The 13,259-nt window shown below is 42.5% G+C and overlaps 1 protein-coding gene across 6 annotated transcripts in view; it reads right to left on the bottom strand.

Moving 5' to 3' along the window:
• Positions 1-13,259, bottom strand: part of PLD5 (phospholipase D family member 5) — a 447,689-nt gene that overhangs the window by 19,587 nt on the left and 414,843 nt on the right. For all 6 annotated transcript variants that reach the window (XM_054660981.2, XM_063790086.1, XM_514306.9 and 3 more), the window contains 2 exons: positions 11,341-11,477; positions 5,093-5,261 (listed from right to left, as the gene is read on the bottom strand). In XM_054660981.2, coding sequence (XP_054516956.1) covers positions 5,093-5,261; positions 11,341-11,477 — 306 coding nt within the window. The remainder of the gene's footprint in view (positions 1-5,092; positions 5,262-11,340; positions 11,478-13,259) is intronic.

The raw sequence follows: 13,259 nt of genomic DNA, 5'->3' as shown, positions 1-13,259 counted from the left end.
GGTTGGAGGTGGGGGTGCCCACTCCTTTAAGGACAGAGATTCCCTACCTAGTTCCCAGGCCATGTGCTTTGTCAGTGCTCCCAGGCTCCTGGAGACACGCTCTATGCAAGATTCCAATCCTCACTTTTCTTGGAAGAGTTTATCACCCATCTGTGTTCTAGACATTAGGGCCATAAGCTTCTTGCCCATCTAGGCTTGTATTGATGCTTAGAAGTGTGTGGCCTCTGTTTTATAAAATGGCTATATGTGAACTACGAATGTTTAGTTTATTCAAAAAAAAGTGACCATCTGTGATCAAAAACATCAAAAAGATGAAGCTGATTAAGTACTGTAAAGGTTGCAATGGTGGATGCTACTTTCCTTGTAATTTTTTGTAATTCTTAAATGAGAGCAGTTGACATTTCACGCCCTGGAAGTTTCAACTGCAGGTGCTCTAGTGGCAGGTGTGCTGTGGGGGTCAAGAAACAGTGGGTGGACATGGACCCGTGACTTGGCCAGAGGAGAATTTGGAAAAGGAGATTGGAGCAAATGCACCATATGGTATACCAAAAGCCCCAGACTGTCCTCTCTGTTCCTGCTAGACCTCACGAATAACAGGGGCTCCTCTGAGTGCGAGTGTACTGACCTCCAGAGTGCATGACTTCACTGGGCAGCCTCTTCACCCATGGTCACCCTTCCCCAGCGCACACCTGCAGAAAATGGCTAACCACACCTTGGACTCAGGCACTGTCCTGGGTTCTGCCCTGTCCCCTCACTGGCTTGCAGAATCTTTCTTATTACTCTGCCTTTATTAGCTCCCTTCTTTGACTTCATTTGTTCATGCATGCACTCATTCAACATGTATGTTTTGAAAACTCCACCAAGCGTCATGTGAGCCATTGGTGAACTAGACACCTGTTCTTTTTCTCACTTCCTTTTTCCTGGAGCTCCGTATGCCACTGTAATTATCTGGAAAATGCTGTTTCGGAGCTGAATCAATCCCAAGAGTTCTCTTGTCTGTGAAAAGGTATTGAACACAATTAGACTCCATTCTCCTGTGTCTCTGACTTCCTAGGACTGCACCTGCTTCTCCTCTGATACTGGGCACCTGACTCCAAACCCAGGTTGGTGCCCTGATCCAACTCCTGGTTGTTTCATTTATTTGAAAATCTGGCCTGGAAAACAGATCTGTGGTAGTAATCACAGTCATGTTTTTATTTCCAATACTTACACTGATTTGTGACTACACAGATATGTGCATGATTTCCTCAGTTTACAAAAACCAGTTAAGTAGAGATCAGAATTTCTATTATCCATCAATGTTACCAGACTATTCGGGAGATTAAGATGAAAACACAGGTGAGAAGCATTGTTTTTGGAAATTTACAGTAAATTCTAAATTTTTATGTATTTAAATTGTTAATAATTTCATGAAAAATAAAATTTAAAATATCTTAATGGCATGAATAAGTTACAAACATTTTACCTGATTCTTTTTTTGATCCTCAGGGATATAATTTGGATGTGTAGCTTCTCATATCTTTGAGCAGATGCAGTATATGATGTTTTTGTTTTTGCTTCGAGACAGAGTCTTGTTCTGTCCCCAGGCTGGAGTGCAGTGGCAATCATAGGTCACCGCAGCCTTGAACTCCTAGGCTAAAGTGATCCTCTTGCCTCTACCTCCTGAGTCCTGAGTCCCTAGGACTACAGATATGCACCACCACACCTGGCTAGTTTTTGCTTTTTTTTTTTTTTTTTTTTTTTGTAGAAATAGCGTCTTGCCATGTTGTCCAGGCTGGTCTTGAACTCTTGGCCTCAAGTGATCCACTTGTCTTGGCCTCCCAAAGTGTTGGGATTACAAGTGTGAGCCACTGCACCTTGGTGTATGTGATGTTTCTTAATATAGATAAGAAAGATTAAAAAGGACTTTGTAACTGCAAGGATCTCTTCTACATGCAGACGCCATGGAGACATGTTTAAGAGCTCAGGTTCTGGAGTTCAAAAGACTTGGGTTTGAGTCTTGCCCCATTACTCACTAGTGTCCTTGAGAGAGGTTATTTAATGTATGCTTCAGTTCCCATGTCTATAAAATAGGGAAAGTACCTGTTTCACTGGGTAATTGTAAATATTATTATCTCTTAAGTTTTTTTGTAGAGATGGGGGTCTCCCTAGTTTGCCCAAGCAGGTCTTGAACTTGTGGCCTCAAATGAACTTCCTGCCTTGGACTCCCAAAACACTGGGATTACAGGCATAAGCCACATGTCTGGCTGTGTGGTTGTGAATATTATATAATCTATAGAAGGCATTTAATTCAGTGCCTGGATAACTGTATATACTCATGAATATTCATGAATCTAACACATTCCTTCACTTATTTAAAAAGTATTAAGTACTTACTAAGTTCAAGCAATGTGAAGTGGTTCTGTCATAACAGCAACACAACAAAAACTTAATAAATGATGTAGCATTGGTTTACTCAATGGACAGCAGGCAGCAAGTAAATTGGTATTGTAGGGTGGAGAGATGAAAACTCATGTTATACAATGACAAACTATTTGGTAAAAACATAGCCAGCATTTATTTGGAAGGAATACCAAGTACCACTGAACCTTTGGCTTATAGGGCTTCAGCTATAGGGACTGGGGAAATGAATTGTTTGTACTATGTGTTGGTTTTTTTTTTTTCCTTCAGAGACAGGGTCTTGCTATGTCTCCCGGGTTGGAATGCAGTGGTGCAATCTCGGCTCACTGCAACCTCTGCCTCCCAGGTTCAGGTAATGCTTGTGCCTCAGCCTCCCAAGTAGCTGGGATTACAGGCGTGCACCACCACGCCCAGCTAATTTTTGTATTTTTACTAGAGATGGGGTTTCACCATGTTGTCCAGGCTGGTCTTGAACTCCTGGCCTCAAGTGATTCACTTGCCTTGGCCTCCCAAAGTGCTGGGATTACAGGCGTGAGCCACTGCGCCTGGCCTGTTAGTTGTGCTTTTAAAGAGCTTATTAGAGGAGATAAATAGGCTCAGAGAAGGAAGGGCTAGTTTATAAATGATATAGAAAACAGATCAACCAGAAATTTGGTATTTCACAGCGTTGGAAAAGCTGATTGTACCTAGAACTCAATAATAGAAAATAAGTATGAAAAATCCTTTAAGTGGCCAGTTAAGACTAAGCCCTGTAGAAAAGATGAAATAATTGGTGTAATTATAATAGGTGTAATCTTCCCACCTGTGTCTGATGGTTTTACATGAACTCTATCAGAGAGAGAGAGAGAAGTCTATGAACTAGAAAGCATAATTCATCAAGTTAGAGAATTATGTACAACAAGAAACTCTGGACATGGCTATGGATACATGGAAATAACTAGAAGCAAGTACATCAGAACCTACTACATTTCTGAGAAACTTGCATTGTCCAAGAAACCAACCAGCTCATGCTAGGACCCCAAACTCCTTTAACTGTTCATGCCTTAAAACAACCTTGGGTCCTTGGTTGAACCAGCAGGAGTATGAGGACTTCACAGTACCTGCCCAGAAGAGTTTTATAATTGCTGTGGACCAGGAACTGCCATGGGCCTCCGAACCTTCCCTTTCTAATGGCAGTTTTCCTTGTGTGTATCCTGTTTCTGTACTCAGGGAGGGAGGTAACATTAACCTGATGTTAGGTATTTTTTGGTGTGTGGTGGGGAATTGTTACGGTTTTGTTTTAGTTTTTACATTGACAAACTATGATGTACCGCTTTCAGGCTTGATGTCCAGAAATGCACATCACTGGAAGACTCTGTGCAGTGACCGCATGAAACTTTGCATTTTCTCCCTTGTGGGAGGTGGGAATGAGGGTTCTCTATGAGGCAAGATGAGTGAAATGGATCCCGTGTACCAGGAACTTCAGACCATGATGATTCACAAACCTGTTCCTTTGTCACCCTGGAAACACAGCTGACTTTCTGACCATGGTCATAAGCCTCCCTGGCCATTAGGCATGGCCATGTGAAAGCTATCCAGGCAGTGGAATGAAGGCTAAAGGGATGTTCCCTACCTCCAGTCCCAATCCAAAATGCCTCTCACACAGCCCTCCAATTTCGCTCTTCTCCTGTCTGGCCTTGGGATACTCAGGGTCAGGGCGATCTTGGAAGCCATGTGTCAAAGTTAATTGCAGAGCCCTTGATACCCTGGGTCCCTAAATGCTGCAAGGAATGCAGCTTCGTTACCTAGAAGAGAGCCTGCCACAGGCCAGATTCTGTTGAATGACTGCATGGGGGTTGGGAAAAGCTGAGGCCTAAAGGATCAGTGGTTATGAGGTGGGTAAACATGGAGAAGAAGAGTGTTGTAGGCAGAGGGAATAGCTTGCACCAAGTCTGGGGCGGAGAAAGAGGGTGACGAGGACGGGAGTAGAGTCAAACATGACCTAGAGAATTAACACATTTCAGGTATTGCTAATTCCCAATCTTACCTCCCTCAAGGTCTCCAGAAGGGGATTAGTATGTGGCCCAAGGGACCTGGGGCAAGCATGGGGACCCAGACGACGAGGCATCTGGGCGGGGGGACTGTGTGCTGCTGCATGCTCCAGTGCTCTGTTGGTCACAGTCTTAGAAAGAGGAGCAGTAGGTGAATGGGGTCGTTCAAGGAAGATGGAGAGGGCCGGGCGCGGTGGCTCATGTTGGTAGTCCCAGCACTTTGGAAGGCCAAGGTGGGCAGATTGCTTGAGCCCAGGAGCTCAGGACCAGCCTGGGCAACATGGTGAAGCCCCATCTCTACAAAAAATGCAAAATTAGCTGAGCCTGGGAGTCAAGGCTGCAGTGAGCCCGGATTATGCTACTGCACTCCAGCCTGGGTGACAGAGCAAAACCCTGTCTCAAGAAAAAAAAGAAAAAAGAAAATGGAAAGGATGCAACAGAAAGTGAGAAGAGGGCTGGACGGAGGAGGCATCAGGAAACATGAGCTCTACTCTCCTTTTTTTTGTATGTGATTGTTTTGAAAAAATTACTTAACGTGCTTTTTGAAGATTGTCATCCTGGTTCTTACTGGAACTTTACACATAGGCGTATGCTTGCAGCTTTCACACACATGCAGAGGGCATTCACTTTTTATCTAATAACACAGTCAACGTAATACTTACAACTTTCAAACTGCAGTTGGCTATTTCAGTGCAAATCGCTTTAAGAGATGAAATAAAGTTAAACGTAAGGGGATCAGTTTCCTTCCAGAAGCTTAAAAGGAGTCGAACTCTAACGCTTCGTAAAACTAATGCTTCTCTTATTTTTGCATCCAAGTCTGGCCAGTAAGTCCTGCAGAAATCACATCCAAATAGAAAAAATAAACTAAGTTAGTTTGGGAAAAGAAATTTACTAGACAGCATAGAACACTGATATTACTCAGATCATTACTTTATCCTGTAATATATAAACAACCTCATTGGAGAGGCTGAAAAACATACAAGCCTCTTAGCTTAGGCACCAAGAAATGATGATTTGCTGGGACCTGCCCCTGCCTAAAAGGAGGTTTCCTACCACCGGGTCCTTGGGCTGTGTGGGCTGGGGTGAGGACAGGCTGACTGCCTCCACAGGCCACCCTTACTACATCTCTGACGCTACCTGGGCCTCAGTCCACTAAGAACTGATTATCCAATAGAATTCCAGTTAGGAACCCTGAGCACCCCCTCAGTCCCCAAATGCCACTAAAACCTCTCTTTGGTGATTGTCCCCGAAATGAACTTATGCTCTGGTCATCTGAGCTTCCCCACACTTTCTTTTCCCGACTGTCTTACCGTGGTGTCTCCTTACCAAGCCTCCCACGACTCCCCTGCCTTCCACGTTTTCTGCAGGGTCTTTGGAATCTTCCAACAGGCAAAGTTTCCCCAACAGGCTCGGCCTTTTCTCTGAATCCTTAAGCCTTTGCCTTAACTCGATCCTGATTTCTTCCCTGAGGCCACAGCTTCTCCTGGATTCCTGCATGCATTTTCTACCATGACCTGGCCACTTGGCTTTTGATGTGGGGCAGACTCCCACTCTGCCTCTGCCGGCCCCCAACACACACTGTCACTTCCAGCACTGTCATTTAATTCTTATGTTAAAACAAAAAGCTTTCCTGTCTTAAGGACCAAGATTTAAATCACTCTCCCTCCCCTCGGCCCTGACATTTGTAGACCTTTTGTTTACTCATCAAACTCTTGCCCTAATTCTGGGCCAATTCAGTATTGGAACTAATGATACATTATTTGAAACTGTAGCCTGCCAGTGTCATGATCATTGCACCTCTAAAGGCCTCCTGTCCTTATTCCCCACTCTCTTAATTGCTTTTTCATGACATGCAGGCTGCAGATTCATGATGCCTTCAATCTGCCCGGTCCATCAGCTCCTCCTGTCTCCCTTGCTGCCCAGCCTCATCTCAGTTCTGATCACTTGAAAGATACTTGCCTCTGTACCTTCCTCTTGCTCTTGGCAAAAATTTAGATCCTGGATCCACGCTACAATTTTCTTTGTCTGGTTTTATACCCATGAAGCTGAAGACTACAGGAAAGATCATCTCAGCCTTGTGCTCGAAATTGGTGTCTCTGCCTCCAGTCATGTACTTCATCGATGACCACCGCAGTGATCCATCTAAAGCAGACCTGGTGATGCTACCTCTTGAATTAAAACAGTGGGGCTGGCACGGTGGCTCATACCTGTCATTCCAGCACTTTGGGAGGCCAAGGCGGTGGATCACTTGAGGTTGGGAGTTTGAGACCAGCCTGGCCAACATGGTGAAACCCCGTCTCTAATAAAAATACAAAAATTAGCTGGACATGGTGGCATGCACCTGTAATCCCAGCTACTCGGGAGGCTGAGGCAGGAGAATCACTTGAACCCAGGAGGTGGAGGTTGCAGTGAGCCAAGATTGTGCCACTGCACTCCAGCCTGGGTGACAGAGCAAGACTCCATCTCAAAACAAAACAAAAAAATGCCACCCCCCACAAAAATCCATAAAGTGGAAGCTCCACAAAGTCACAAGACTCCCCCAGTGGTCGGGATCTCTGGTTCCTGGCCCTTGCCCCCTCTCCAGTTAGATCTCTCACCACCTTACCTTGAGCTCTTTTTCTCTACATGTGAAACTTGGCTCATGCTGTCCCTTCCACTGGGAAAATTTTTCACCCTTTTCTGACAAATTCCTCATTATTTTTTTTCAAGAAATTTTTGTGGAGAAACTGAATATTTTGAATTATAAGTCAGTGAGCATCTCCTCCAATGGGCTTCTTCTAACCCTGAAGCTGTGCGGCGGGGCTCTTTCACCTAGCGTCTGTAATATTCTGCACTCGGGAGGCTGAGGCAGGAACGGTGATCATTGCACCTCTAAAGGCGATATTCATCATGATTAAAGCATGAACAGCATACAATCTCAACCTCCATCTAACAAGACAGGAAGGAGACTATTAGAACACAGAGGTGTGAATGGTACAATGAATGCACCTGAGGCTGAGGCAGGAGAATCACATTATATTATTATATATAATACATATATTACTATATTACATATTATATTATTATTATATTATTATATTATCATAAAGGCCATTAGAGACCTTTAGAGATGCAATGATCATGACACTGGCAGGCTACAGTTTCAAATAATGTATCATTAGTTCCAATACTGAACTGGCCCAGAATTAGGGCAAGAGTTTGATGAGTAAACAAAAGGTCTACAAATGTCAGGGCCGAGGGGAGGGAGAGTGATTTAAGGCTTGGTCCTTAAGACAGGAAAGCTTTTTGTTTTAACATAAGAATTAAATGACATTAATTCTCATTAAATGTACCTCAGGTACATTCAAGTGGTTCTCCTGCCTCAGCCTCAGGTGCATTCATTGTACCGTTCACACCTCTGTGTTCTAATAGTCTCCTTCCTGTCCTGTGAGATGGAGGTTGAGATCATATGCTGTTCATGCTTTAATCACTGGTACACAGTGCTCAATAAATATTTGTTGACTGAAGCCAGGCGTGGTGGTGGCTCATACCTGTAATCCTAGTACTTTGGGAGGCTGAGGTGGGCGGATCACCTGAGGTCAGGAGTTCGAGACCAGCCTGGCCAAGATGGTCTCTACTAAAAATACTACTCTACTAAAAATACAAAAATTAGCTCGGTGTGGTGGCACGTGCCTGCAGTCCCAGATACTCAGGAGGCTGAGGCAGGAGAATGACCTGAACCTGGGAGGCAGAGGTTGCAGTGAGCCGAGATCTTGCCATGGCACTCAGCCTGGGCGACAAGAGCAAAACTCTGTCTCACACACACACACACACACACACACCCACCCACCCACACACCAATGGTTGAATGAATACATAAATAAAAAGCATTAACACTTCAAAGGCTAATCAGGCTACATTTTTATTATTCCTTTACACATTTACTAATTTCCTTGTGAAAGATGTATTTTATGTGACTGAAGAAATAAATAATGAACAACCCCAAACTGAGACCTAAATAATTGACTTGCTTAAGAAAGAGAGCTTGATTGCTAAATCAGGAAGAAGTGAAATAGGGCTTCTGAATTTTTTTTTTTTTTAAACGGAGTTTCACTCTTGTTGCCCAGGCTGGCGTGCAATGGCGTGATCTTGGCTCACTGCAACCTTGGCTGTCGAGGTTCAAGCGATTCTCCTGTCTCAGCCTCCCGAGTAGCTGGGATTATAGGTGTCTGCCACCATGCCCAGCTAATTTTTGTACTTTTAGTAGAGATGGGTTTTCACCATCTTGGCCAGGCTGGTGTTGAACTCCTGACCTCAGGTGATCGGCCCACCTCAGCCTCCCAAAGTGCTGGGATTACAGGCGTGAGCCACCGTGCCTGGCCAGCTTCTGAATTTTTACTGTAGGATTTATTTAGTCACAGATCATTGTTCCATTCCCTTCCTACTACCTTGAAAACTAGAAGTTATTTCTAACACTATTGCTAAATAATAGTGTCTGTTTTTTTCACACACTGTTAATCATTTCTGATTTGGGAGTGTATGATTTTTTTCTCTTTCATCTGGATGTTTGGCAATGTATAGACTAAAAGGTAAGTCTGAAAGATTAATTCCATTAACATACTGAAATTTGATAGTATTTACCTATTTATTAAAGTTGAATTCACTCCTGAAAAGCTTTTCCGGGACTAGATAAAGATGAGTAACCAGTCTGAATTTATACAAGTAATTAATTTATCTGATTGAGAAGAATTTAATTATAATCTTGATGCTTGGACTACTTCTTATGTCTCTTTGATGACCTTTCAATTTAGAAAGTTAAAAGCATTTACAGGTTTAAAATTTTAAAAATACAATAAAAGAAGTTTCATTTAATAGCTGAAATGGTAGATTATAACCAAAATGCAAAATTTCAAGTGAGTCTCTGATTCTTTAACATTCTTTGTGTTTTCTCTAGATTTTAGATTTCTAAAATATTTTAGATCCTCCGTGCTAATTATTTACCTCTTGACCAGGAAGAATCTCAATTTTGTTCATAGAACTTCATGGAACAAAGGTTTTGTCAATCCTGAGAAATCATTATGCCATCCTAACATATAAGTCCCTGAACTTGACCTTACTCTCCTTCACAATAACAGGAAAATCAGGCAAAACCCCTATTATGTTTTGAAACGTTCCCAAAGTAGAGGTAAAATCTAAAACTAAATCTAAAACCAAGTGAACAACAAAGGGAGGAAAAATAAAAAGGAGGGATAGAAAAGGTGTGGAAGTGTGTGGTGAAAAAAATCCATGAATGTCCAAAGGATGCAGTGTGTGTGTGTGTGTGTGTGTGTGTGTGTGTGTATATATATATATATATATATATATATATATATATATATATAGAGAGAGAGAGAGAGAGAGAGAGAGAGAGATGGAGTCTCACTCTGTTGCCCAGGCTGGAGTACAGTGGTGTGATCTTGGCTCACTGCAACCTCTACCTCCTGGGTTCAAGCGATTCTCCTGCCTCAGCCACCTGAGTAGCTGGGATTACAGGCGTGCGCCACCACACCCAGCTAATTTTTGTAAAGATGCACAATATTTTAAAATAAAAGTATTTCAATAATACGAATCTTGCAGCTAAAAGTGCTTTTCTACTAGCTGTTATAAGAAATGATCATTTTCTGGGGGAAGGACTCTTTTTGTAATCCTATGGTTATTTGCGTAAAGAAGCTACCTACTATGCATTATGTAGGGCTGGTGATGTAAGAATTATTCAAGCAATAAAGGGCACACTTAATCATTTAGCCTCAGTAAATGCTTATTTTGAAATTGTAATATTCCAAATTAAAAAGGCCTTGGGTCGCACTCCCTAAAATATGCACTTTGAAAACATTTCCTGGATCAAAATAATTATTCAAGCACCTCTGCATTCCCAGCAAGAAAGCAAAAGTGGGAATACCTAAGCATGGCCATGCATTTATGCATGCAATGATTTCCCAAAAAGTTTGTCATAAATTCCATCCCTGAATTTATTCCGTGTTTGCATGCTTAAGCAATGATGAATTATTGAAAAGCACTGCATTTTTAAACTGTTCTCTTTTCACAGAGAGGGATGGATTGACTGAGAACATAGATATTTGAAGTTTCTTTCTCTCTCTCTTTTTTTTTTTGAGATGGATTCTTGCTCTGTCGCCCAGGCTGGAGTGCAGTGGCGTGATCTTGGCTCACTGCAAACTCTGCCTCCCGGGTTGATGCCATTCTCCCGCCTCAGCCTCCCGAGTAGGTGGGACTACAGGCACCCACCACCACACCCGGCTAATTTTGTTTTTGTGTTTTCAGTAGAGACGGGGTTTCACCGTGTTAGCCAGGATGGTCTCGATCTCCTGACCTCGTGATCCGCCCGCCTCGGCCTCCCAAAGTGCTGGGATTACAGGTGTGAGCCACCGCACAAGGCCTCTTTCTCCTTTACACGGAGAAGATATTATGAGAATTTGGCATTAAATGAAGACTGCTGTGAATATAAAACAACAATGCTTCCTTTAAGGAAAGTCTGGCAAGACTACTCAGTTTCAATATGCCCTTTTCAGGTATATCCTTGTTAATAATTTTCAAATGATAATTTTTTTCCTATAATATTTTATCTTTTATCCTTTCAAATAATTTTCAAGTTGAGAGCAACCTAATTTTCTTTTGAAAGTTACTCTCATTTCCATAATGTAAACTACTGAGGTACTTCTGTAGGGTGAGACCATGAGCCTTTAAAATGGACCCACTTTGGGAAAAGCTCCGTAATGAGTAAATTGCCAATGCACGTTAAACAGCATTGAATGGTGTGCTCTTCCTAAGGCAACCTGAGGGCGTCTCCATTTCCAGGCTGGCTTCTCCTGTGGTGCCCAGTTTAGTGCCTGGTCTTAGGGACTGGGTTCTAACCAGAGGCTGGGCATTCACTGACCTTTTGGTGCTTGTGCTGGAGATAGGCAGGTAGTCCATGACAGCGATGTACACATACTGCTTGGCATCATCTATCACACTGTAGATGGCATCTATGTCAAAACTTCTGTTTTTAGGGCAAAAGAGTTTTGGAGAATTCTGTGAAGACACAAAAGCCAAACTTTTAGCGTACTAATTTTTGGCAGCTGGGGATTTATTTATTTCCTTTGTTTCCACGAACCTTGGCTTGTAACTATATTTTTGCAAACCTAATTTCTGCTTCATCAAATTAGACAAAGATATTTTCAATCTTATCAAAGTTGAATAAAGATCAAAGTGTGGTAGGATGGGTCTCAAGTCTGTTTTGGAAAGAATTCTTTTATTATCTGACACATTTTGATTTTCAACTTTTATGTATTAAAAAATTTAATTGATACATAATTGTATATATTTATGGGGCACATAGTGATGTGATTCATATAATGTATAGTGATGAGATTATGGTAATTAGCATATCTATCATCTCAAACTTTATCATTTCTTTGTATTGGAAACATTCAATATCTTCCTTCTAACTATTTGAAACTATCTAATATATTATTGTTAAGTATAGTCATAGTTAACTATGGTCCTATAGAACAAGGGTCCCTATTCCCCAGGCCAGGGACCAGTACTGGGCTGCAGAGCAGGTGAATGACAGGCAAGCAAAGCTTCATCTGTATTTACAGCCGCTCCCCCTTGCTCGCGTCACCGCCTGAGCTCCGCCTCCTGTCAGACAAGTGGGGGCATTAGATTCTCATAGGGGCGTGAGCCCTACTGTGAACTGCGCATGTAAGGGATCTAGGTTGTGTGATCGCCTTATGAGATTGTAATGCCTGATGATCTGTCACTGTCTCCCATCAGCCCCAGATGAGACCATCTAGTTGCACAAAAAGCAGCTCAGGGCTGTCACTAATTCAACAATATAGTGAGTTGTATAGTTATTTCATTATATATTACAATGTAATAATAATAGAAATAAAGTGCACAGCCACGGATGGTAGCCCAAGCCTGTAATCCCAGCGCTTTGGGAGGCTGAGGTGGCCGGATCACCCGAGGTCAGGAGTTCAAGACCAGTCTGGCCAACATGGTGAAACCCCGTCTCTACTAAAAATACAAAAAATTAGCCGGGCGTGGTGGTGTGCACCTGTAGTCCCAGCTACTCGGGAGGCTGAGGCAGGAGAATCGCTTGAACCTGGGAGGCAGAGGTTGCAGTGAGCCGAGATCGCATCACTGCACTCCAGCCTGGGTGACAGAGCAAGATGCTGTCTGAAAAGAAAAAAGAAAAAAGAAAGTGCACAATAAATGTAATGCCCTTCAATCATCCCGAAAGCATCCCTGCTGACCCTGGTCCATGGAAAAACTGTCTTCCATGAAACCAGTCCATGGTGCCAAAAAGGTTGAGGACCACTGCTATAGAACAATGGAACTTATTCTTCCTATCTTGCTGTTATTTTTATATCCACTAACAAATCTTTCCCCACCCCCTCTTTCCCCAGCCTCTAGTATCTTCCGTTTTACTTTTTACTTAGGAGAGAATTCTTGCTTTCAGTGTACACACTTCTTTTCGGACGAGCACTCCACCTCCAACCTTACACAATTCTGTCATACATAGCTAATAATTTTCTCAGGTGTTACTACACACGCACACACACTGCACATAGCAAGCCATTTACCCCAGCATTTTCATTTCATCTGAAATGTGATGATGTGGGCATAAAAATGTTTCAAACTCAAAATCTAAAAAAAAAAAAAAAAAAAAAAATCGAAAAATCTTGGAGTTTTTTTCTTTTCTCCAAAATCTTTCATTGAGTTAGGAGAAGTGTTGATTGTTGAGAAAAGGTCATCGATAACAGTGAAGGAAAATCTGAGGGAGCTATTAAGATGCCCAAATTCAGCAGG

The sequence above is a fragment of the Pan troglodytes genome, chromosome 1 (genome assembly GCF_028858775.2).
Source record: "Pan troglodytes isolate AG18354 chromosome 1, NHGRI_mPanTro3-v2.0_pri, whole genome shotgun sequence".
In the NCBI taxonomy this organism is placed as follows: Eukaryota; Metazoa; Chordata; class Mammalia; order Primates; family Hominidae; genus Pan; species Pan troglodytes.
This window is presented reverse-complemented; position numbering and strand designations above follow the sequence as displayed.